The 25,995-nt window shown below is 44.0% G+C and overlaps 1 protein-coding gene across 2 annotated transcripts in view; it reads left to right on the forward strand.

Moving 5' to 3' along the window:
* AGO4 (argonaute RISC component 4) overlaps positions 1 to 25,636 on the forward strand; it is a 74,839-nt gene extending 49,203 nt beyond the window's left edge. For both annotated transcript variants that reach the window (XM_062190947.1, XM_062190948.1), the window contains exons 12-18: positions 746 to 930; positions 2,260 to 2,419; positions 5,976 to 6,291; positions 6,430 to 6,564; positions 18,448 to 18,549; positions 18,817 to 19,016; positions 21,839 to 25,636. In XM_062190947.1, coding sequence (XP_062046931.1) covers positions 746 to 930; positions 2,260 to 2,419; positions 5,976 to 6,291; positions 6,430 to 6,564; positions 18,448 to 18,549; positions 18,817 to 19,016; positions 21,839 to 21,947 — 1,207 coding nt within the window. In that variant the 3' untranslated portion in view covers positions 21,948 to 25,636. The remainder of the gene's footprint in view (positions 1 to 745; positions 931 to 2,259; positions 2,420 to 5,975; positions 6,292 to 6,429; positions 6,565 to 18,447; positions 18,550 to 18,816; positions 19,017 to 21,838) is intronic.
* Positions 25,637 to 25,995: the final 359 nt, after the last annotated feature.

The raw sequence follows: 25,995 nt of genomic DNA on the forward strand, positions 1-25,995 counted from the left end.
GCAGGGTTACTGGCAAAGAGTATTGGTTCACCTGTTAAGCCAATGCAGCTTTCTATAGAAAGGAAGTGAGTGAGAAGGGTGATCAAAGATCAAAAAAACCAAGAGGGAAGTGGGAGGAAAGAAAGGAATTCTACACAGTATTGGCAGACACACAAACAAAATTATTCTAACACTTTACATATAGATTGAAAAAACTTGTTAAGTCTAAAATTTGAAACTCCAAAGTGAATTGTTTTTTTAAAGTGATGATTTCTTTTGACGTTGTTCTTGTACCAAATGTTACAAATTTGAATAGAATGCTAAATGTATCAATTTAGTGTATTTCTGTGTTCTCAGTTGAATGCAAGCTTACCCAGCTACTCTTGTATCAGGTTTACCAAAACACAACTTACTTGAAATTTTGACTCTGCTTTTCTTCAATCCAGAATTTCTAATTTGAATTTTTAAACAAATCTTTGAATATGAGTGCTTTTCTACTCCCTAGGGCCCCAGTGGAGGCATTCTTATTTAAAAATTCCAAATGATAATCTGATAGTTTAATAATTCTGATTCTTCTCTGCTGTCATTGCTGTGATACAACTGCCAGTCTGTTTTTGGCAGACAGTTAAAGATTTGTTATTGTTGTTTATTTGTTTCTCATTTTGGCTAGGAATGTGTGAAACTAAAAGAAATATTTTAGGGGGAAATTAATGCTAAGAATGAACATTGAAATGAAAATGCTGTGCCACTGGTTCTATTTTAACAGGAGTTTTACAGATCAACTGCGTAAAATCTCTAAGGATGCAGGAATGCCCATCCAGGGTCAGCCGTGTTTCTGCAAGTATGCGCAAGGTGCAGACAGTGTGGAGCCCATGTTCAAACATCTAAAAATGACATATGTGGGCCTACAGCTAATAGTGGTTATCTTACCTGGAAAGACACCAGTATATGGTATGGAACCTTTTTAAAAAATGTTTAAAAGACTCATTTATTTGAAAGGCAGAGAGAGAGAGAGAGAGCACCTCCATCCACTAGCTTGCTCCCCAAATGGTCACAATGGCTGGGGTTGGTCCAGGCTGAAGCCAGGAACCCAGAACTCCATCTAGGTCTCCCAACTGGATGGCAGGGGCCGAAGTACTTGGGCCATCTTCTGCTGCTTTCCCAGGCACATTAGCAGGGAGCTGGATTGGAAGCAGCTGGAACTTGAACTGTTGCTCTGATATGGGATGCCAGCCCTGTACATGGTAGCTGAGCTCACTGCACCCCAGCAGCAGGGTATGGAACCTTTCAGTGCTGAGTGAAGAATGATTTCAAGCCAGGATGAACTAGGTTATGCTACATTCACAAACAACTCCATGCTCTCCATGGTTCTAAGCAACAAAGATTTATTTCTTCCTCGCACTATGTGTCCACTAAGGGTGGACTGCAGCCCCTGTCTCCGGGTGATCTTGTCATCCTTACTGTGGGATCCCACTTGGCAGAGCAGCCAATATTTGGAATATTATTGGTCCCCAGTTCTCTTTTCTCTCTGCAGCTCCTCAGCTATACCCAGCCTCATGGCCTTACCCAACCCTGTAGGGGGTACAGGGATGGGATCAGGACAAGCTGGACACACCTAACTCAGTCTGGGAAGCCACAAGAACTACAATATTTGGTGAAAAACACTAATGATCATAGTGAAGAAGAGTACAGGAGCCTGCCTTCCAGAAGAGGGCTTAGATTTTATCTTTTCTAGCAATGATACAAAGTTCTTTTTGCTATCATGTTAAGTAAAGGATGTAGGATCTACAGAGTAGCAATCTGAACTTTGTGTAGACAACACTATTTGCTTCTTTTGTTTCCCTCTGTTTATGGCTGGTGTGTAGATGGGGATGGAAGGGGCTGAGGCAAGGTAGCATTCAAAAGGCTGGTGTGTGTGCTGAGAGGAAGGCTCTGGGGAGGTGGATTCCTTTGCCAGGCTAGTCATGTGGGAAAAGCAACCTCAAAGGACTGAGTGAGTGGTGGCAGGCAGTGCCAAAGAATAAAGGAAGTAGGCTGGCTTCAGGGCTGCAGAAAGGGGAAAAAAAGGGAGGAGGGCCTAACCAAGCCGAGGGAGAAGTTGCCCTGCAGGGTTAACCCATGAAAGGCCTGATGCGTGAGAAGCCTCCAGCACCATGTACAGTGTATACAGTAGGTGCTCTGTGACTGTTACCTTGTGGGTTAATTTTTCTTCTACTCTTAGTAATTAGGAGACTATGTAACATTTTTAAATGAATTACTTAACCTTTTTTTTTCTTTTAGCGGAGGTGAAACGTGTGGGAGACACCCTTCTAGGTATGGCCACCCAGTGTGTCCAGGTAAAGAATGTGGTAAAGACTTCACCCCAAACCCTCTCCAACCTTTGCCTGAAGATAAATGCGAAGCTCGGAGGGATTAACAATGTGCTTGTCCCTCATCAGAGGTGAGAGTCTGAATTCTGCTTTTCCTGCTTTTGTTTAAAATCTAACTTCCATGATTGATGGTAAAGCACACACACCTCAAATATGCATCTCAATTACTTTTTCTTCTGTTTCTATACACCCGGGCACACACCTCCGAGGGTGAGATTTGGAGTTTTTCTAATACCACCCAGCCATCCTTGTGCCCCCTTCAAATAGAGAAACCCCAAAGGTAGCTGATCTCTATCACCATAGGTTAGTTTTGCCCCTTTTTGAACTTCATATAAATAGAAACATGTAATATGTACCATTTTGTGTCTATCTTCTTTTACTCAACATTATGTCTATGAGATTCATTTATCTGGTTGCATTTAGTGGTAGTTTATTGCTTTTCATTATTGTGTCTTATTTCATGACACGATTAAATCATACAATTTAATCTTTCCTATCATTGCTGGATATTCTTGTTCATTATACAATTCTACATTCTTGGTGGACTTAAGCACTCTTTATTTTGTGTAGAATTCCGGGAGTGGAATTGCTGAGTTATAAGGAATAGAGTTATAGATAATATGCCTAGTTAGCATTAATAGATACCGCCAAAAAGTTTTCTAAAGTGGTTGTACCGGTTTACTTTTCTGCTGAGAATTCTAATTGCTCCATATCCTTACTAACACTTGGTAATATCTGTCCTTTTAATTTGAGCCGTGGCAGGCATTGTGATACAGAGGGTAAAGCTGCTGCTTGGAATGCCTGCATCCCATATTGGAGTGCCTGGGGTCATGTCCACCTTCGCTTCCAATCCAACTTCCTGCAAATGCTCCTGGGAGGCGCCATATGATGGCTCAAGTACATGGGTCCCTGCCACCCACTTGGAAGACCTAGATAGAGTTTCTGGCTTTCTTTGGGTATTTGGGGAGAGAACCAGTGGATAGAAGATCTCTCTTTGTCTCTGTGTCTCTCTCTGTCACTCTGCCTTTCAAATAAATAAAAACTCTAAAAATTTTAGCCATTTTGTTTGGAGAATAATAGTATCTCAGTATAATTTTAATTTGCATTCCCCTGATGACTAATGATGCTGAGCACATTTTCATATGCTTATTGGCCATTTAGACATCTTCTTATGTAGTGGACCTTTTCAGTCCTTTGCCCATCTTTTATATTGGGTTGTGAGTCTTTTACATTAATATGTGGTAGTTCTTTGTGGCTTCTGGATATAGTGATAGGATATAGATATTGCACATATCTTTTGAATTTTTTAAAGATTATTTTATTTATTTGAAAGAGTTTCAGAGAGAGGTAGAGACAGAGAGAGAGGTCTTCCATCCACTGGTTCACCCCCCAGATGACCACAATGGCTGGAGCTGTGCAAATCCAAAGCCAGAAGCCAGGAGCTTTTTCCAGGTCTCCCATGTGGGTGCAGGGGCCCAAGGACTTGGGCCATCTTCTACTACTTTCCCAGGCCATAGCAGAGAGCTGGATCAGAAGTGGAGCAGCTGAGACTAGAACCGGCACCCATATGGGATGCCAGCACTTCAGGCCAGGGCTTTAACCCTCTACACCACAGCGCCAGCCCCATATCTTTTGAATTTTTAATATCTCTGGGCTTTAGTTCTTCATCTGTCTAGATAATAATATCTGCCTTGACAACTATAAATGTTGCTTTTAGATCCAGGTAGAAATATTACTATGCTGTTAATAATTCTAACTAAATACCTAAATTCAGCACTGTTAAGTTTCTAAGTAGTGAGTTTCTTTTCATGTCTTTAATTTGGTTTCATTTCTGTAATACAGTCACCCAATTTCTTTAAAAAAATTTTTTTTCTTTATTTTATTGGCTTGAGAGTTAGAGAGACAGAGAGCTCTCATCCACTGGTTCACTCCCCAAATGCCTATAATGGCTGGTGCTGGGTCAGGCTAAAGCCAGGAGCCAGGAAGCCAATCCTGGTCTCTCATGTGAGGGACAGGGGTCCAACTATTGGAACCATCACCTCCCAAGTGCACATTAGCAGGAAGCTGGAACCAAGAGCTCAATCTGGGAATCAAACCCAGTTACTCCAATATGGGATGTCAGCCATCTTAAGTGCTAGGACAAGTGCAAACCCTAAGCCACACAATTTTTTTTTTTAAAGATTTATTTATGGGGCCGGCACTGTAGTGTAACAGGTAAAACCATTGCCTGCAGTGCCGGCATTCCATATGGACACCAGTTCAAGTCCTAGTTGCTCTACTTCTGATCCAGCTCTCTGGCCTGGGAAAGCAGTAGAAGATGGCCTAAGTCCTTGGGCCCCTGTACCCACATAGGAAACCCAGAAGAGGTTTCTGGCTCCTGGCTTCGGATTGGTGCAGCTCTGGCCATTGTGGTTATTTGGGGAGTGAACCAGCAGATGGAAGATTCTCATCTCAGTTTGAGTCCCAGCTGCTCCACTTCCAATCCAGCTCTCTGATAATGCACCTGGGAAAGCGGTGGAGGATGGTTCAAGTGCTTGGACTCCTACAACTCACATGAGAGACCTGGATGAAGCTCCTGGCTCTTGGCTTCAGCCTGGCCCAGTCCTGATCATTATGACCATTTGGGGAGTGAACCAGTAGATGGAAGACCTCTTTCTCTCACTCACTCTCTCTCTCTCTCCCTCTCCTTCTCTGTAACTCTTTCAAATAAATAAATAAATCTTTAAAAAGAAAAGTGGAGCAGCTGGGACGCAAACCAGTGCCCATATGGGATGCCAGCATCACAGGTGGCAACTTAACCTGGTATGCCACAACACTGGCCCTGCTCTTTCTTTTTTTTTAAGATTTATTTATTTATTTGAAAGACAGAGTTATATATAGAGAGAGAGACGGGGGGGGGGGGGGTGTCTTCCATCCACTGGTTCACTCCTCAAATAGATGCAATGGCCAGGCTGAAGCCAGGAGCCAGGAAACTCTTCCTGGTCTCCCACACAGATGCAAAGGCCCGAGGACTTGGGCCATCTGCTGCTGATTTCCCAGTCAGAGAACTGGATCAGAAGTGGAGCAGCTGGGACTCGAACCAGCACCCATATGGTGCCCACTGCAGGCAGTGGCTTCACCTGCTACGCCACAGCACTGGCCCCAAAGTATCACATCTTTTTTTTTTTTTTTTTTTTTTTTAGATTCATTTATTTATTTGAAAGTCAGAGTTACACAGAGAGAGGAGAAGCAGAGAGAGAGAGAGAGAGAGAGAGAGAGAGGAGTATCACTTCTTAAAGAGGACTAAATCCATGTACATTCTGCAATTCTGTTTCTGTTGTAGAGATGTTAGGATCCCAAGAGAACCTGTTCTGAGGAAGTTTTTCCTTAACACACAGAGATTTCGTTGAATTTGGATTAGGTCTTCTTCCTGCCAGTATAGAAGAACCATGTTCACCTTGCAGTCAATTCAGAGTCTCTGAATTTGGTGGCACCAATACTTGGTTGTACTTAGTGTTCTCTGTCAACGGGCACAGTCTTTGCTCTTTCTAAGTAGATTATACCTGTGATTATCTCTGGCGATATACTCTTGCTATACTCAAGCATTTGTACCTGTCTGAATGGCATTGTCTCCTTAAATCTGAGCAGGCCCTCCGTGTTCCAGCAGCCTGTCATCTTCCTGGGTGCAGATGTCACACACCCCCCAGCTGGGGATGGGAAGAAGCCCTCCATTGCCGCCGTGGTGGGCAGTATGGATGGCCACCCCAGCCGGTACTGTGCCACCGTGCGTGTGCAGACTTCCCGCCAGGAGATTTCCCAGGAGCTCCTCTACAGTCAGGAGGTCATCCAGGACCTTACTAACATGGTTCGAGAGCTGCTGATCCAGTTCTACAAATCTACACGCTTCAAACCCACTCGGATCATCTATTATCGTGGCGGGGTATCAGAAGGACAGATGAAACAGGTACTCCTCTCTCATGTTGCTTTGTGGGGCTTCTAGGACTCTAACAGAGCTATCTCCCATTTGCCACTCTGGATAAGTCAGATCTGGGAGATGCTGGGTGAGTTCTCAAGTAAACATCATGCTGTGTCTGTCTCCTAGGTAGCTTGGCCAGAACTAATAGCAATTCGAAAGGCATGTATTAGCTTGGAAGAAGATTATCGACCAGGAATAACGTATATTGTGGTGCAAAAAAGGCATCACACACGGCTCTTCTGCGCAGATAAAACAGAAAGGGTAAGAGGATGTAACGTAAGCTTCCCTACCTGAGGCTCTGGCTACTCAATGTGTTTCTGAGTGGGCATGTGGACAACTTTTCCCTAAAAACAGAAGTGCCTAATAACAATTTGATAAATATGTTAACTGCCATTGAGCCTCGATGGCCAGTTCTGAGTGATGCGAGTTTCAAGAATGAATACTCCTCTTGTTTGACAGACATGCTGATTTCTAGATTTGTTTTTGAGTGTGGAGGAGTGGAGATCAGAAACAGGCCAGGTACAGTGCTAAAGGCAGCCCTCAAAGGAGGGTTATCTATGTGGACTCCATTGCCCTTTGCTACTTTTTGGCTGCCATAGTTCCAGGGTTGCAGAAGGATCAATCTCTAAAATGACTTTTTATCTATGTAATTCATGGAGTATAAACTCTGAGCAGTTATTAACGCCTTTGTTAACCATAGGTGAGTTACTTAACTTTTCTAAGCCATTAAGCTTAAGTTTTCTTCAGTTTGATGATGGTGCTAAAGTAATATGCATTCAGTAGAAATCGTACTTTGCATTTTGAATGCTGACCTTTTTCTGGGCTAATAGTATGTGGCGTGACTCTGTCCTTTCCTGCTGGCAGCGGCAGCAGCCACCTGCAGCCAGCAGTCAGCCCGCGATCGTGAGGGGAAGCAGGGGGCTCTGCAGTGCACTGTGCTGCAGAGCTGCGATGTTCAGGTCAGGCACATTCAATGCATTTTCAGCTAGCATATGCTTTCCATATATGATAGGTTTATCAGGATGTCACCACGTTGTAAATTGAGGAGCATCTATATTCTCATCAGTATAATATGATTAAGAACAATAGTGTGGCTGGCGCCGCGGCTCACTAGGCTGATTCTCTGCCTGCAGTGCCGACACCCCGGGTTCTAGTCCCGTTCAGGGTGCCAGATTCTGTCCCCGTTGCTCCTCTTCCAGTCCAGTTCTCTGCTGTGGCCCGGGAGGGCAGTGGAGGATGGCCCAGGTCCTTGGGCCCTGCACCCGCATTGGAGACCAGGAGGAAGCACCTGGCTCCTGGCTTCGGATCAGCGCAGCGAGCCGGCCACAAAGTGCCAGCCATAGCAGCCTCTTGGGGGGTGAACCAATGGAAAAAGGAAGACTTTTCTCTTTGTCCCTCTCTCTCTCTCACTGTCTAACTCTGCATATCAAAAAAAAAAAAAAAAAAATAGTGGGATAGGTGCTTGGCCTGGAGGTTAAGATGCCTGTATCCCTTATCAAATTGCCTGGGTTCAAATCCCAACTCTGGTTTCTGATTCCAGCTTCCTGGTAATGCAGACCATGGGAGGCAGTGGTGGTGGCTCAAATGGTTGCATGCCTGCCACCCACATGGGAGATCTGGATTGAATTCCTGTCTTTGGCCCAGCCACTTTGTAGCTGTTGTAGGCATCTGAGGAGTGAGCCAGCAGATAGGAGCTTTATCTGTCTCTCTCTCCCTCTCAAATTAAAAAATAATTTTTAAAGAAGAACAACATTTATTTCAGAGAGTGTTTTAAAGATTAATAAATGAGTATTAATTTGGGGTACAATGCTCAGCACTTGATAAAAGGCATTTCTTGTTATCTGTTTATAATCTGGTACTTATGTATAAACTAGATAAGTCACACAACCATAATATTTGAATCATTTTGCTTCTTTGTTTTTTTCATGCCATTAATTCATCTTGTTCAGGCCTCCCTGATCCATCCCCAGGGAGATGAGAACTTTCTATTGCCCAATCACATGATCTTGTTGGCCTCTCCTATTGTTTCCTAGTGCACCCTTAGGTTTTTTTGGTCCCTAATCCATGAATGGGCTTTCCTTTAATTTTCTGTATCATTAGAAAGCTAAGGTTCTTTCTTTTTTTCTGGGGCCCCAGCTCTATCAATCAGCTTAGATTAAAAGTCCCCCCTTTTAAGTTGACCAGATGCTGACTCATTAGTACTTCTTAGACTTTGTTAACACAATTATCTGAATTCTTGCCTGATCACTGGGCTCCAAACATCCTGCTCCCTCCAGCTTAACTGCTATTTGCACCCCTCCACCTGCCTGGAAACCCACTGTCCATGGAACCTTGGTCCTGAATTGTCTTTTTTTTTAATTTATTAATTAATTAATTTGAAAGAGTTACAGAGAGAGAGAGAAAGGGAAAGAGAGAAAGAAAGAAAGAAAGAAAGAAAGAAAGAAAGAAAGAAAGAAAGAAAGAAAGAAGGAAAGTCTTCCATCTGCTAGTTCACTGCCCAAATGACCAGAGCTGGGCGGATCTGAAACCAGGAGCCAGGAACTTCTTCCAGGTCTTCCACGTGAGTGCAGGGGCCTAAGCACTTGAGCTATCTTTTTCTTTTTTTTTTTCTTTCTTTCTTTTTTTTTTTTTTTTTTTTTTGACAGGCAGAGTGGACAGTGAGAGAGAGAGACAGAGAGAAAGGTCTCCTTTTTGCCGTTGGTTCACCCTCCAATGGCCGCCACAGCCAGCACGCTGCGGCCGGTGCACCACGCTGATCCGAAGGCAGGAGCCAGGTGCTTCTCCTGGTCTCCCATGGGGTGCAGGGCCCAAGCACTTGGGCCATCCTCCACTGCACTCCCGGGCCACAGCAGAGAGCTGGCCTGGAAGAGGGGCAACTGGGACAGAATCCGACACCCCGACCGGGACTAGAACCTGGTGTGCCGGCACCGCAAGGCAGAGGATTAGCCTGTTGAGCCACGGTGCTGGCCTTGAGCTATCTTCTACTGCTTTCCCAGGCCATAGGAGAGAGCTGGATCAGAAGAGGAGCAGCCGGGACTTGAACCAGCGCCCATATGAGGTGCCAGCACTGCAAGCGGCGGCTTTACTCCTGCCACAGTGCCGGCCCCCTGAATTGTCTTTCTAAAACTCAACGCTATCTCATAGTTCTGTTTTTTGTCATCCAGTAAACTGTAACCTTCCAAGATTGACAGTCCTAGTCTTCATCTGCTTTGTACCCTGACATTTGCCAGCATCTTCACTTCTCTATATGTACCTCTTGCCAATCTCCAACTCTGAATCAGTCACTTGCCCACTTTCTTTGCTTCTACAGAGGCTGACCAGGAGTTGCTGGGGGAGAAAAATCATTCATGTAATCATGAACTACACAAGATTATAAGTTCATGCTAACAAATCTCAGCCAAGTCTTGGATGCTACAGTTTTTAATTTTTCCTTTTCCCCTTCCAAACATTTGCACTCTCAGTTCTCCAGTTGCATCCATGATGCCTTCATTGCCAACAAAGTCCTATCTTCTGTTTCCCCCAGAAAACAAACTCTAGGAGCCCCAAATTTTCTCAGCTGTTCTCTATTTTTCAAACTTAGTTGTATCTTATATTTGTACTCTCCTTCCTTATATCTCAAGCTAATCTCTCCACCTATGCTTTCTTTTCCTGACTTAGGTTTGGAAGGGAGGGAGAAAAAGAGTGAGAGAACACCTCCATTGATGGTTCACTCCCCAAATATCTGCAATGGCTGGGACAGGGTGAGGCCAAAACCAGGAGCCATGATCTCAATCCAGGTTGCTCGAACCCAATTACTTGAGTCATCACTTCTGTCTCCCAGGGTCTGTATTATCAGGAAGTTGAGGTCAGGAATAGAGCCAGGAACCCAAAGCCAGACATTTTTATAAGGGACATGAGAGACTTAACTGTTGTGTTACCACTAGGCTAACTGCCTGCCCTGCCACCTGTGGTTTGTTTGTTATTTTGTGGTTTTGTTTTTGTTTTTGTTTTTTGAGAGGCAGAGAGAAAGGGGGTGAGGGGAAACAGATGGGGAGAATGTGATCCCATTTGCTGGTTCACTTCACTCCCCTAATGTCCACAATGGCTGAGACTGGACCAAGACCTGGAAACTCAATGTAGGACTCCCATGGGGTGGTAGGAACCCAGTTGTTTGAGCCATCACTGCCACCTCCCAAGGTGTGCATTATTAGGAGCCAGAACTGGGCATTGAATGTAGGTGTTCTAACCAGCATCTTAACTGCTAGACTAAATGTTCCTGTCAGTGTAATTTCTTTTATAAAAGTATATTTATTTGGGGGCTGGCACTGTGGTGTAGCAGGTAAAGCCGCCACCTGCAATGCTGGCATCCCATTTGGGCACCAGTTCGACTCCTGGCTGCTCCATTTCTGATCCAGCTCTCTGCTATCACCAAGGAAAGCAGTAGAAGATGGCGCAAGTCCATGGGCACCTGCATGGGAGACCTGGAAGAGGCTCCTGGCTCCTGGCTTAAGATCAGCACAGCTCCGGCCGTTGTGGCCATTTGGGGAGTGAACCAGCAGATGGAAGACTTCTCTCTCTATTTCTCTCTCTCTCTCTCTCTCTCTCTCTCTCTCTCTCTGCCTCTGCCTCTACCTCTGCCTCTCTGTAACTCTGTCTTTCAAATAAATAAATCCCTAAAATAAAAAGGTATATTTATTTTTATTTATTTAAAAGAGAGATAGGGGAGAGAGAGAGAGAGAGATCTTCAGCCTGCTGGTTCACTTCCCAAATGCCCAGCAGACAGGACTGGATCAGGCTAAAGAAAGGAGACAAGAACTCTATCCCAGTTTCCCAAATGGGTGTCAAGGACCCAAGTACTTGAGCCGCCATCTGCTGCCTTCCTGGGTGTGCATTAGCAGGAAGCTGGTTTTGAAGCAGATGTGGGACTTGCTGAACCACAGTGCATGCTACCCACCCCCCATTTTGGCCTACTCCTTTCTGCCTTCTCTGACCTCACTTCACTAAGTACCCATTATTTTTCAAAATCTTGTTCTATTGCCTCTTTCATTGCTCAGATCTTCTTAAGTATCCCCACTCAACTTTCCTTAGCCTGCTTCTCCCCGAGTCTGCTTGCACCTTATCTTTTCATGACTAACCTTAAAAAACAACCTCTGGTGCCGGCGCTGTGGTGTAGCAGGTAAAGCTGCTGCCTGCAGTGCCAGCATCCCACATAAGTGCCAGTTCAAGTCAAGGCTGTTCCACTTCCAATCCAGCTCTCTGCTATGGCTTGGGAAAGCAGTGGAAGATGGGCCAAGTCCTTAGGCCCCTGCACCCTTGTGAGATACCTGGAAGAACTGGCTCCTGGCTTCAGATCAGCTCAGCTGTGGCCATTGCAGCCATCTAGGGAGTGAGCCAGTGGATGGAAGATCTCTCTCTCTCTCTCTCTCTGCCTCTGCCTCTCTGTAACTCTGCCTTTCAAATAAATAAGTAGATCTTAAAAAAAAAAAAATAAGAAAAAAAGAAACAACCACTTCACTTTCTATAGGTACCTTCCCACAACACACTTCCATTTTCTGTAGACTGACTGCAGTTTCAGTAACTCCACTGAAGATGTGCATCTTGTCACTGATCTCTGCAGCACTTAAGAAAACAACTGCCCAGCCAGCACCACGGCTCAACAGGCTAACCCTCTGCCTTGCGGCGCCGGCACACCGGGTTCTAGTCCTGGTCGGGGCACCGGATTCTGTCCCGGTTTCCCCTCTTCCCGTCCAGCTCTCTGCTGTGGCCCGGGAGTGCAGTGGAGGATGGCCCAAGTGCTTGGGCCCTGCACCCCATGGGAGACCAGGAGAAGCACCTGGCTCCTGCCTTCGGATCAGCACAGTGCACCAGCCACAGCAGCCACTGGAGGGTGAACCAACGGTAAAGGAAGACCTTTCTCTCTGTCTCTCTCTCTCACTGTCCACTCTGCCTGTCAAAAAAAAAAAAAAAAAAAGAAAAAGAAAACAACTGCCCTTAGCAATAGGACTTTCCAGGCTTACTGCCTAGCTCTATAATCACTCTTTGACTGTTCTTCCTCCCTCTGTCCATTAAACACTGATATTTCCTGGCATCTCAGATCTCCCTTTTCTCAATTTCAACCTGGTTTTTAGTCTCATCCACTTTTATGCGCTTAATCATTTACTTATTGTTTCCTAAATTTGTTTTTCCAACCCCAAACCACTCTGTGAAACTCCTGATGTGTACTCTTAGTTACTCAGCAGCCATGTATACCTAGATGTTCTGTGGGCATTGCATCAGTCAAGGTAGACTGGGCTGTGCTATGGTAACACAGCAAAAACCCAACTCTTCATGGCTTACAAAGATTTCTTTCTGCTCACATTACACATTCACTGTGGCTCCGCTGCAGCTGTGACCCTGCAGTCCTCGTGTTGGAACCTAGGCTGGCCGGAGGCATCTATGTGGAACATTGCCAGTCATTGTGGCAGAGGGGGAAAAGATACACAATAAGCCAAGTGCTGCCTCTTAAAGATTCTGCCCAGAAGTCATACATTTCAGGCCACATTGTATCAACCAAAGCAATTCACATGGCCCCCTCTTGAGAGATTAATTGGGTGGGGAGGTATAATCTTCCCTGAGGGAGGGGCCAGGAACATTTGGCAACAGTGATACAATGTACCACAGGCGTTTCAAGCAAAACATGTCTAAACCTTCTACTGGTTGTTTCATCCCCATCCAAAGCCTATTCATCTCCCAAGTTTTCCTTTTACCCTGACTTGGCATCATTATACCTTTAGTCAGCCAACTTAGAAACTTGTCCTAAAGTCTTCTCCTCCTTTCCTGTCCCCTGCCTGTGTCCAATTTGTCCAACAGTCCTCTGTGTTGTCTCTGGTGTCTCTCTTGTCTCAGCTCTTCCTCTTGGGTTTCTGAGGCCCTAGGCGGAACACTTCTGTGTTGGAGTCGGAGACGTCTCTCTGCAGGCTCCCTGTCTGCTTTCCTCCCTCCTTCACTAAGGCATTCTCTACCCTCCGTGCTGTCAAGGCTGAGTGTTTAAAACAAGATCTTATTGTGCCACTCCACTGCTCAGAAGTCTTCAGGCATTCCAGGGTTTAGCCTAGTGGCTAAGATGTCGGTTAAAATGCCCAAGCTCCGTGTCGGAGTGTCTGGGTTCAATACCCGGCTCCGTTCCTGACTCCAGCTTCCTGCTAATGCAGACCCTTCGAGGCAGTGGTGATGGCTCCAGTGATAACTTTCTGCCATCCGTGTGGGAGACCTGGATTGAGTTTCTGACTCCCAACTTCAACCCAGCACAGTTCCAGCTGTGAGAGGCATCTGGGGAGTGAACCAGTAGATGGGAATTAAGTCTGCCTATTCCTCTCCCCACTCTATCTCTACAATGAAAAAATGCTCATGTGCCCTCATTCTCGACCATCACCTGCTGCCTCCCGCAGTGCACATCAGGAGGAAGCTAGAATTGGGAGTGTAATCAGGACTCAAACCCAGGCTCTCCAATTTGGGACACAGGTGTCCCAACTGGTGGCTTAACCTCTAAGCCAAATGCCCAACCCATTTGTTCCTTTTTATTGCTGAGTCGTATTTCATTAGCCAGAATTTGCTTATCTGTTCCTGAGTTTAGAGGTATTAGGAGTGTTTGCAGTTTTTGTCCCACCATACTTGTACTCTAAAATGTGGCTCAACTGTTTCCTTCCCACCACCTTTTCCCAGTGCCTCACGTATGTCCTTATCACACTTCATTGTATTGTATGTGGTTTTTTAATTACTTATTTTATTTATTTGAAAGGCAGAGTTGAGAGAGAGAGAGAGAGAGAGAGAGAGAGAGAGAGAGAGAGAGAGGTCTTCCAGCTGGTTATTCACTTGCCAAATGGCCACAGTGGCCAGGGCTAGGCCAGGCTAAAGCTGCTTCTGGGTCTCCTAGATGGGTGCAGAAGCCCAAGGACTTGGCCCATCCTCCGCTGCTTTCTCAGGTGCATTAACACTAAAAGCTGGATTGGAAGTGGAGCAGCCAGGACTCAAACCCTTGCCCATATGGGATGCTGGCGTTGCAGGCAGCAGCTTTATCTGCTATGCCACAACGCCAGCCCCTGCATGTGGTTTTGTGAAGGCAGAAAGGTAAGTTCATTAGTTCTGTCTGTGTGTGTGGCTCATTGCTAACACTGCAAAGCCAGGTGGATAGATGCTCCAGAAAACATTGTTGCAATGAATGTGCCTGGATTCCTTTTCCCCAAGGTATCGCATCTTCAGGCTCTCATCTAGAGAACCTGAGAGAATTTTGGGGAAAAAAAATTATTTATTTGAAAGAGTGACAGGGGCCAGTGTTGTGGCATAGCAGGTGAAGCCACCACCTGCAGTGCCAGTATCCCATATGGGTGCTGGTTCAAGTCCTAGCTGCTCCACTTCCAAGCCAGCTCCCCACTAATGCACTTGAGAAAGCAGCAGAATATGGCTCAAGTCCTTGGACCCCTGCACCCGCATGGAAGACCCAGAAGAAGCTCTGGGCTCCTGGCTTCAGCTGACCCAGCTCTGGCCATTTCAGCCATTTGGGGAGTAAAGTAGCAGGTGGAAAATCTCCCTCTGTCTCTCTCTCTCTTTCTAACTCTGCCTTTCAAATAAATAAATCTTTAAAAAAATATAGAAGGAAGGAAGGAAAGAGTGACCACTGGTTTACTCTCCAAATGGCCACATCAGCTGGGACTGAACCAAACTGAAACCACGACCTAAGAGTTCCATCTGGGTCGCCCAGATGGCTGGCAGGAACCCAAGCACTTGAACCATCATCTGCTGCATTCCCAGGTGCATTAGCAGTAAGAGAAGAGTGGAGTAGCTGCAACTGGAACCAGGCACTCTGATATGGGATGTGGGCATCCCAAGCAGCAGCTTAACCCACTGCACCACAACACTAATAGGTCCTAAAAGGGTTTTATGGGCAAATGTTTGGAAAATGCTACATACACCACCTCCCTCTCAAAGATTATATGTAATAGAAAAAAATATTCTGAGAAGTTAGACAGTAAAAAAGCCTTTTAAACTTGTATCTTTACATAGTATTTCTCAAATTTGACCATAAACACATAAATACATCCTTCAAAAACTAATATTCCTGGGGCCAGCGCTGTGGTGCAGCAGGTTAAAGTCCTGGCCTGCAGTGCCAGCATCCCATATGGGTTCTGGTTTGAGTCCTGGCTGCTCCACTTCCAATCCAGCTCTCTGCTATGACTTGGGAAAGCAGTAGAAGATGGCCAAAGTCCTTGGGCCCTTGCACCTGCATGGGAAACCTGGAAGAGGCTTCTGGCTCCTGGCTTTGGATCAGCTCAACTCTGGCTATTGCAGCCATCTGGGGAGTGAACCAGTGGATGGAAGACCTCTCTCTCTCTCTCTCTCTCTCTCTCTGGCTCAATGTCTCTCTGTAACTCTGTCTTTCAAATAAATAAAATAAATCTTAAAAAAACCCAAATATTCCTAACATACTTTGGGAAAAAGCACTCAAACTGTTTTACAGTAGTTGCTCCATGGGGAATAGATTCCAAAACCCCCTCAGTGGATTCCTGAAACTACAGATAGTAGTGAACCCTATATGTTTTTTTGTTTGTTTGTTTGTTTGTTTTTGTTTTTGGACAGGCAGAGTGGACAGTGAGAGAGAGAGAGACAGAGAGAAAGGTCTTCCTTTGCCATTGGGATGTCATCGGTTCACCCTCCAGCGGCTGTGGCGCAGCAGCCAGCGCACCACGCTGATCCAAAGCCAGGAGCCAGGTGCCTCTCCTGGTCTCCCATGGGGTGCAGGGCCCAAGCACTTGGGCCATCCTCCACTGCACTCCCGGGCCATAGCAGAGAGCTGGCCTGGAAGAGGGGCAACCGGGACAGAATCCGGCACCCCGACCGGGACTAGAACCTGGTGTGCCGGCGCCGCAGGTGGAGGATTAGCCTATTGAGCCACGGCGCCGGCCATATGTTTTTTCTTATACATACAAATATACCTGTGATAAAAGTATAGCTCATAAATCTGGCACAGTAAGAGGTTAACAGTAAATACTAATAAAATAGAAAAATTATAATGATATACTACAAGTGATGTGAATATGGTCTTTCTATCCCAAAATATTTTCATTCCTCATTCCACCGTAGTAATCGTTTTGGTTGCAGTTGTTGAACAAACTGTAGAGGGTGAAACCTTGGATACAGGGGGAATGCTGTAACTCAATTTTCCTCTGGCCTAGTTAGGTACCCAAATTCACATAAGAGCTTGAAGGGAAATTTTTCTATTCTCTAGAGCTATTGTATGCATTGGTGTATGAACTTTTTTTTTTTTTTAGAAAAATATTTATTTATTTATTTATTTGAAATGCAGGGTGACAGAGAAAGAAAGGAGGACAGAAAGATAAAAATCTTCCACCCACTGTTTCTTTCCCCAAAGGCCAGGCCAAAGCCAGGAACTCTGAACTCCAACATGAGCAGCAGGGACCCAGGTACTTGGGCCATCCTCTGCTGCTTTCCCAGGCATTAGCAGAGACCTGGATTGGAAGCAAAACAGCTGGGACTTGAACCAGAGCTCTGATATGGGATGCTGGCATTTCAAGTAGCAGCTTAACCTGCTGCTCCACAGTGCCAGTCCTTGTGTGTAGGAACTTCAGTTGAAGGTAATGATCATTAAAATGGAGCCAAATAAAGTCCTGTCACCTTTATGCCTATTGAACCCTGCTGTACAGCAGAGGAGGCTGACCAAATAGCAAGATTTTATTTCTTTCTTTGTAAATGAGCTTCTGAAATTACCCTCTCTACTTTCTTAGAAATTTAATATTTTGATTATAGAAAAATCTTAGAATTTTAAAAGAGCAAGGGATCACCACCTAATTGTATATTCAATTAGATGAAGACACAGAAATCTTAGGCTTTGTTCAAATTATATAGTTGCAAAGGAGACCTAGATCTGAAACTGGTTTCTTTTATTCCTTCCTTCCTTTTTTTTTTAAAGATTTATTTATTTACTTGAAAGGTAGGATTACAGAGAGAAAGGAAGAGAAATATATTTTTTAAAGATTTATTTATTTATTGGAAAGGCAGAGTTACAGAGAGGCAGAGGAAGAGGGAGAGAGAGAGGTCTTCCATTAGCTGTTAAACTCCCCAGATGGCCTCAATGGGCGGAGCTGCACTGATCCGAAGCCAGGAACCAGGAACTTCTTCCTGGTCTCCCACACTGGTGCAGGGGCCCAAGCACTCGGGCCATCTTCTACTGCTTTCCCAGGCCATAGCAGAGAGCTGAATCAGAAGTGGAGCAGCAGGAACTGGAACTGGCGCCCATATGGGATGCCGGCAGTGCGGGCCGTTGCTTTACCTGCTACACCACAGCGCCAGTCTCAAGAGATCTTCTGTATGCTGGTTCATTCCCCAAATGGCTGCAACAATCCTCGCCCAGCCCTGGCCGATGCAAGGAACCTGGAACTCCATCCAGGTCTCCCACATGGGTAGAAGAGATCCATGTACTTGGGTCAGCTTCCACTGCTTTCCAGGTGCATTAGCAGGGAGCTGGATTGGAAGTGGAGCAGCCTGGACTGAAACCAGTGCTCCTATGGGATGCCAGCATCACAGGCAGTGGCTAAATGTGCTGTACCACAATGCTGGCCTCTGATACCGGTTTCTTAATTCCCATTTCAGGTGTTCTCTTTCTGATAATCATTTGCCAGTGACTTCTTTTATTAACTCCATAAAGTGTAAGGTTTATTGAACCTGGTGAGCTAGTTCAAAGATTTCTTCATCTTACCTTTTGCTAAAAGTTATGGAGTTTTGTTGTTGTTTTGTTTGTTTTTTCATTCAAGTGAGGGAAAAAATGATTTTTTTTCCAGGAAGCCTGTCCCTATTAAATGTTCATTTTTTTTCTTACTCCCTTTGTGAATCTGTGTGATCTGTAACTAGATGGCAATACTGCAGCCCAAAGCCACAGGTAAAAACTTATTCATCTGGATTCCCCAAGAGACCTTGGAGTATGTTTGCTTGAGAAAATACTTCTAGGGTGAAATGGCTGAACTAAGGCAAAATCAGAGGATTCAACATCTTGATTAAACTGGTTTTTAAGGCTTCACTGAAGAGCAGTTTGTCAACTTTTTACCAATTAACACATACCATTAAAAACGTCCTGAGCCCTAATACCTTTGATGACTAATTACATTTTTTTGGTAGGTGGGGAAAAGTGGCAACGTACCAGCAGGCACTACCGTGGATAGCACCATCACTCATCCATCTGAGTTTGACTTTTACCTCTGTAGTCACGCAGGAATTCAGGTAATTTGGAAGCTGGTCCAGATCTTTGACTTGATAGGAAAGTGTTTGCAAATTCAGCAGTTAGCTTGAGTAGACTTGTTATTAAACATGGTAATTAACTTTGTTAACGCTTGTATCCTAGAATTGTTATCTGTTGGTCTAGGTATCTACTTGTAGATGTGCTAGGCAGAAATACTTCTGAGTTAAAGGAGTAAGTTTCAATTCTTATCTCCTTTCAGGTAGTCATCCCATATCAGACATAGATTAATCATGCCACTCTTTCTCCAGGGAACCAGCCGTCCTTCGCACTATCAGGTCTTGTGGGATGACAACTGCTTCACGGCAGATGAGCTGCAGCTCCTGACCTACCAGCTGTGCCACACCTATGTGAGGTGCACGCGCTCAGTCTCTATTCCAGCCCCTGCATATTACGCCCGGCTTGTAGCTTTTAGGGCCAGGTATCATCTGGTGGATAAAGATCACGACAGGCAAGTTTCTCAGGCACAATGAAAATCTCTTTCTCATTTAGCAGCATGTTAATTTGTTTTAAAGTTACTATAGAAGACATTTTAAATGATTTAAACTGCCCTCTAGGATTTAATTGCAACAAGCAAATAAAATTAGATGTGCCTTTGAGAGCTTATAACATGACTTTTGATCCAAGAAGTGCTCAGGCTTGTTTATACTTGTTTCTCTAAAGAAGTCTAATTTGGAGCTGCCTGTGGCTTTCCCATGGAGCCAAATGCATTTCAGGTCTGTTCAAGTCCTGAGTAACCTCAAAAGGTGGCCAGCACAGCCCCCTGACTCCAGTCAGAGGTCTGTGGATCCCACTTCATGCAAAAGGGAGTCATGATCACTTCATTCCATTTCCAGTGCAATCTGGGATGTACCAGTGAACCTATGTGTGGGAGGGGGCTAGGCCACTCTTAACCCCAAATAGGGATCCCAAGAGAATCAGACATTTTGACCTATTGCTGAGCTTCCTGCATTAATTTTCTCTTCCAAATGACCATCTGTAAAGTATAGCAGTTTCTGGGCTCTTCCCCAAGTCTGAATTCAGCTGCTAAATTCTAGACATTCCACTGCAAGTCTATTTCTGTATGGTTGAAAATACACTATTACAGAAAAAGCCTGGCTGTGGCTTCACGCCTTCCATTCTATAATATACATCCACTCATTCAGCATATTTATTAGGTATTGACTGTGAGTTTAGTATAGTGGTAGGTGGGAGAAATGCTAACACATGGCTCCAGTCCCTGAGGATTTTGTGTTTCAGTACGGGAAACAACACAGGCAAATATAGAACTGACAACTAGCCCATTATCAGTACAGATAAAAGTGCACTGCAATGTCAGAGGAAAGGCGGTTAGAGAAGACTTCATAGCCAGATGCAGAGGCTTTGGCTTTACAAAGAAAAGGATTTTCCAAGCAGAAGAAACAATGGACACAAAGGAGAGAAAGCACATGACATGTTTGGACAATATCAAGTTTTCTTTGGCCAGAGCATATTAAAGGGGAACAGCAGGCATGAGGCAGGGAAAGTATGTTAGAGCAAGACTGTCTTTGTTAAAAGCAGAAAGCTATTCCTGGGGCTGGCACAGGGGTACAGACTTCTGACTACAGCCTGGTGCAGGCCTGACTGTTATGGTCACTGGGGAGTGAACCAGTAGGTGGAAGAGTTCTCCTTCTATCTCTCCCTCTCTCTCTGTTGCTCTGCCTTTCAAATAAATAAATAAAACTTTAGAGGGAAGAAAAGCTATTCCTGGGATAGAATAGGTAGTTAATTGGCCATGAGTAGCACAGGAGAAGATGAAATAAAGGATGACAAAGATTTTGAGCCTAGATGACAAAAATTGGTTAAAGCAGAGAAGGCAAAGGAGGAGTGATGAGTAATGGTTCACTAAGTCCCCCTTCCTTTTAAAAAGACATTTATATTTATTTGAGAGACGGAGTAACAGAGAGAGAAAGAGATCTTTCACTCTTCAAATGGCCGCCGTGGCAGGGCTGAACCAGGCTGAAGTCAGGGAACTCCAGCCAGATCTCCCACATGGGTTGCCAGGACCCAGATACTTGGGTCATCTTCTGTGCATTAGCAGAAACCTGGAAGTGGAGCAGCTGGAACTCGAGCTGGCCTTCCCTTATGGAATGCCAACCTTGCAGGTGATATTGTGCCATGACATTGGCCCCAAGCTAAGCCCTTTGTATCACATGGTCTGTTTATGCAGTACATTCAGAAATTGTTATTATTACCCTGAAATACCAAAATGCAGAGGAGTTGTTACTTGTCCAAGGTTATATAGCTAGCAAAGAGAAAGCAGGAAGAGACAAATGGCACAGTAACATTTGCTGAGGGTCTACTGGGTTACAGCAGTGTATTAGACACATAAATTCATTCATTCAACAAATGGTTACTGAAACTGCTATGTGCTGGGCAGTAGGGATAGAGTGGTGAGTGAGATGTACAAAGTTGCTGCTTTTTTAGGATGTCTATCTAGTCGGGAAGTAAATCATTACCCAGTTAATAACTTAATTTCAGTTGTGTTTAGTAACATGAAACAAAAATGTTTTCACCGTGTACTGTGAAAGCATGTTCCAGGTGACTCTGCACTTGAATTTGGAAGTTAGTATAGGTTTCTTTCTCTTCTTTAAATTTTTATGATTTATTTTCATTTTATTTGAAAGGCAGAGAAACAGATAGAGAGAGCTCTTCCATCTGCTGGTTCACTCCCCAGATATCTCCAACAGCCAGGATTGGGCCAGTCCAAAGGCAGGAGCTCAGAACTCAACCTGGGTCTCTCATGTGGTAGACAGGGACCCAAGTACTTGAGCCATCACTTGCTGCTTCCCAGAGTGTGTGTTAAGGGAAGTTGTATCTGAAGTGAAAAGCCGGGGCTCAAATCAGGTACTCTGATGTGGGCTGCTGGGCTCCCAAGAAACATCTTAACTGCTGCACCAAATGCCCATTGCCAGAATAGATTTCAACAGGGAAAATGGCATTTAGCTGAAACCTAGAGGATGAGTAGGAATTAATCCAATATAAATGGGAGCAAAAGTTTTCATAAAGGAACCAAGAAAGATCTGGGTCTATGCAGACTTTGTTTTATGTAGTTCTTACAACTTCCCATTAAATAAGTTGTACTGCACTTCATGGTTAAGTGAACTGGTGAGTAAAGACACATAACAAATTATTTGAGGAGCCAAGGCTTGAATCTGATATCTTCTTAAATCTGGTACCACCGATGCTGTTTGTAACGGTGAAATATGAAGTGGCCTTCTGTTACACCTGTGTTTTGCTTTCTTCTTTTTACAGTGCGGAAGGCAGTCACGTGTCAGGACAGAGCAATGGCCGGGATCCTCAGGCCTTGGCTAAGGCTGTGCAGATCCATCACGATACCCAACACACGATGTATTTTGCCTGAGAGTCTCAGAAAAAAGAACCCGTTTGGCACCTCATGCAGCCTCAAAATGTTTCAAATGCCTACCACCTCTAGAGAGAGCCAAGTTGATCGCAGGTGGTCTTCTACCAGCAGCTCGGAATAGTTGCACTGAATCTCTACTTTCTTTGCAGCACTATCTGATGCATCAACAGAATTGAGCCATTTTTTTTAAAGTAATAGATACTCATAGATTGTCTTTCCTGATGCACTGGATGGAATTTTTACCTCAATGTGCAAAGGCTGATGAGCCTGAACTTTTTAAAGGACTTTACAAGAAAGGATTCTATGGAATATTTTGCTAGCTGTGGTGTTCACCACATCCCCGCATCCCTCTAGTCTTACAGGAGAAGATTGTCCCTTTTTTTCTGTTTTCATCAAGTGGAGTATATATGGATGAGAAAAACCAAACAATCTACTTCAGTTGAGTGTAACTATTTACTTGTGTATGTTCATAGACTTTTTAATGGAGATTCCTGACTTCGCCACTGTAAATGCCTTTAATGAGCATTACTTTTTGAAAGATTTACAAAGTTTTATTAGTTGTACTACTTTATATGATTGATCTCTGCAGACTTGTGCTGGTGCAAGTACAGGCTGCCAGGCAATTTGCACTATATTTGGCTTCAGATTCAGCAGGCAGTTATCTTATTGGATTGACTTTTGTGAATGTGTGACATAAACAGATATAATGCACGTCACAGTAACAGATAACACTGCCATGGTCCAAGTACTCATGTTTCTCCCTATTTGGAAAAGAAAATAGTTTTTAGTATTTTTCCAAGTTTTCAAAAGTGCCCATTCTATGCTGCTGTGTGGTTTGTTAGATCTAAATGATTTTTAAACTTTTCTCATAGAAAGTTAACTTTGGCAATAAACATTTTTTAAGATCCCTCCTCTTCTGTCCCCTGACAATGTAGTTTTCTAGATGAGATTTCAGTATGATTTTTATTAGCTATTTCTTATATATCATAATCTGGCAACTTCTGACACTGGTCAGAAAAGACATATATTTCCATGCCTTTTTAAAGAATTGTTTTTACCTCTTTTATAGTCACAGTTGGTGTCCTGTCACTTTATTTTAAAATAAGCTAGAACCAGGATGCTTCCTTATTGGATAGGCTTTGCCAGTCCTTAAGGTACCTTGAGTGATGCTGCAACTCGCAAAAACGTACCAGCATTTAGACTTTTTTTTTTTCCTGAGAATCAAGGTTACTCACACAATTACTTGCTTCTCTTTCAAACTGAAATGTACTTGGTAGGTTTTCCTTCCTTTTATTATACTAAATCTGTGTAGAAAATATTGATTTTTCTTCATAGATTCTGGATTCCGCTCACAGGGAGATGGGATTCGTTTCTTGTTGAACAAAGGGAGCTGATCTAAAGCAAGCACCAGTTAAAACATAGGGGAAATTGTATTCTGTATTTAGTGTAGATAATATTTTGTGAATGGACAACAGCTACATATACCCTTGGCAGTTCCAGCCGGTGTTTCCCAGCCCAAATTTTACTGACTTGGAATTCTGTTATCCTGGAACATCAGGAATGAGAAATGGAAAGGCGGATAAAAGGCCCCAGAGCCACACTCCATATAGCTGAGGAACGTGCTGGGGGAAGAGAGACACAGTGTGGTGAGAACAGTTTTCTGCCTCTGGTTGGAAGCCGCTGGTGGGGAAACACTGGAGCCGATGGCAAAGGGTGTTTGCTTGAACTCATGGGTCAGTCCAAATCTCTTAATCTAGCCTTCTCAAAATCCCAGCAATATAAAGCACTGTTTTTCATCAGTGGTGGAAACAAGCCTGTAAATACATTCAAGTTTACAATTCCGCGTGCTATTGCTCAGCAGCAGCGCCGACACTTGCTGAGCCCGGTCTCCAAGTTTTGTAATGTGTATTGAGCCCTAGCTCATTGTGGTGATGCAGATGTCCTTGATCTGAAGGTGATGAGAAGAAAGCAAGTTCTGTGACTGAAGCACAACATAGGCAGGAGTGAAGAGATGGCAGATGTTCGTTTCGTAAGATTTTCCTTTTTTGCAAATACCTCACTTGGATAATACAAATCAGGACATGTTGGTGAGGGGCTGGCTGCTGCTTTTATTCACACTTGTTCAGGGAGAGCACAGAAAATACCCTTCAGCATGGCCACTCTGGACCCAAGAAGAGGAAAAGCGGAAGCTTTTGTAGAAGGAGGACTCAATGGAGTGAAGAACTCTTGGTGGCTTCCTGGCTGGCCAGCAGGCACCTGCCCTGCACGGTAGTGCCTCTGGCTTGCTCGCTAATAACGCACAGAAGTGTCACTTCTCACCATCTCCTGGCATGCACGGAACAGGGAGCAAGGCGGAGTGCAGGGAAGCCCAAACTACTTGCCTCCATCTGGGCTCTACGCTTGACCTTGATCTACATAGTCTGTAAGACCTCAGTCAGTCCTTGGACTCTGGGGCAAATCAGTGCAGTGGTGGAGGAAAAGCCAGGAGGCCTATTTTTATAGGAAAACAATACCATTAAGGGTGCAATGTTGTCATTTTGGACAAAAGGAAAGAAAATGATGAAGTAGGATTATTGGAAAAACTTGTTGAGGGGTGAATCTTTAAAAGGTGATCTCTGCAGAGTCAGAGTTGTGGCAATACTTTTGCAAGCAAGTCTGAATGCACAGTTTTAATTGAATTCGGCTCGACTATTCAAATAGGTAACCCCCTCAGGACTGATTGAATCGTTATGCATGTGTCAATCAATGGGAGGTGTGCATTCTCTACAAGTAGTGTTAGGCTGTTGGGTTTTCTAAATTGCAGCCTGTTTAGGCACTGTCATGTGGTGTGAAAGATTTAAATGTAGCAACGCTAATGAGTAACAATTTAGGGATAAGGAGCAGGGACATTAAGAGAGTGGTGAAAATTCAAATGGTGAACCCATGGTTTTGTTGTTGTGAGCCATTGAATCCTGAGCGATTTAGACAGTGAGCTAGCTGGTATAATGTAGCCAGCATTCTGGGCGGGCAGAACATATTCATTCTTACTGTAAATTCTATTTGCTGCTTCCAAAGGTGATGATTTACAAGCAGACATGTTCTATACGGTCTGCATTTTAGGATCTGGTGCCCAGCCTATATCAGAGCTTAACCTACCTGGCTCAGATACCTCTGCTTCCCAAGGGAAAAGTTAATCTACTGGTAGAATAAGGTTCACCCTCTCTACCCCACCCAAGCGACTCTTTGTGGATGTGCTGTTAAGATTTTCTTGCTCAATAGCAAGGTGGTAGCTCTACTTTCATTTTAAGAAAGTGGAGGCTGAGGGCATTGTATCAAAACTGTTTCAACTCCAAGAATTTTTCCTTGTCAAATTAAAGGAAAGATCTTGTTATTGATGAACATTTTCTTATCCCTTGCTATTGACATATTCATGCTCTTTCTATGTCTAGTGGCTGACAATGTTTGCGTTTGTTCATTTGAATAATGGTGTGATTTCTGTTTCTATATTGTTAGATTTGTAATGTTTTAAATTTATTCAATTTGGACTGGATGTATGTCTCTAGCAATACGAGGTACTTTCTAAGCTATTAAGGGAGGGGCTATATCCCCATATTGAGAAAAGATAATGGTTGTTTAAATTTTGCATTTTTTTTGGGCCTGCAGGGATATTTTGTGTTCATGTGTCCAAAAATAAAATAAAAATAAGACAAATCGGCATTCTTGTGCCAAAACTTGTTTTGCTTGTCAATTGTCTAGTAAATGCAGAGTACACTGTAATGGCAACACACATGGTTGCTGTTAAAAAACAATTTCCTCCGTTTGAGAAATATGACAGAAACAGTGGGAAAACTTTGTGTTTTTAAATGCTCGGTCTTCCTATTTTTGTAAGTTGCCGTTTGGCAATTTCAGAAGACATTTTCAGCAACATTTCACATATGAAAACTTTTAAGTATTCATCAGGATTCTAGGTACAGCTCTTAATGGGAAGATCTATTTAACTGATATCTTGGGGAAAATCTGTACTTTCCAGGAGGCAGTGGAGCCCAACTAACTTCTCCAGAGGAACTGC

Source organism: Lepus europaeus, chromosome 5 (genome assembly GCF_033115175.1).
Source record: "Lepus europaeus isolate LE1 chromosome 5, mLepTim1.pri, whole genome shotgun sequence".
NCBI lineage: Eukaryota > Metazoa > Chordata > Mammalia > Lagomorpha > Leporidae > Lepus > Lepus europaeus.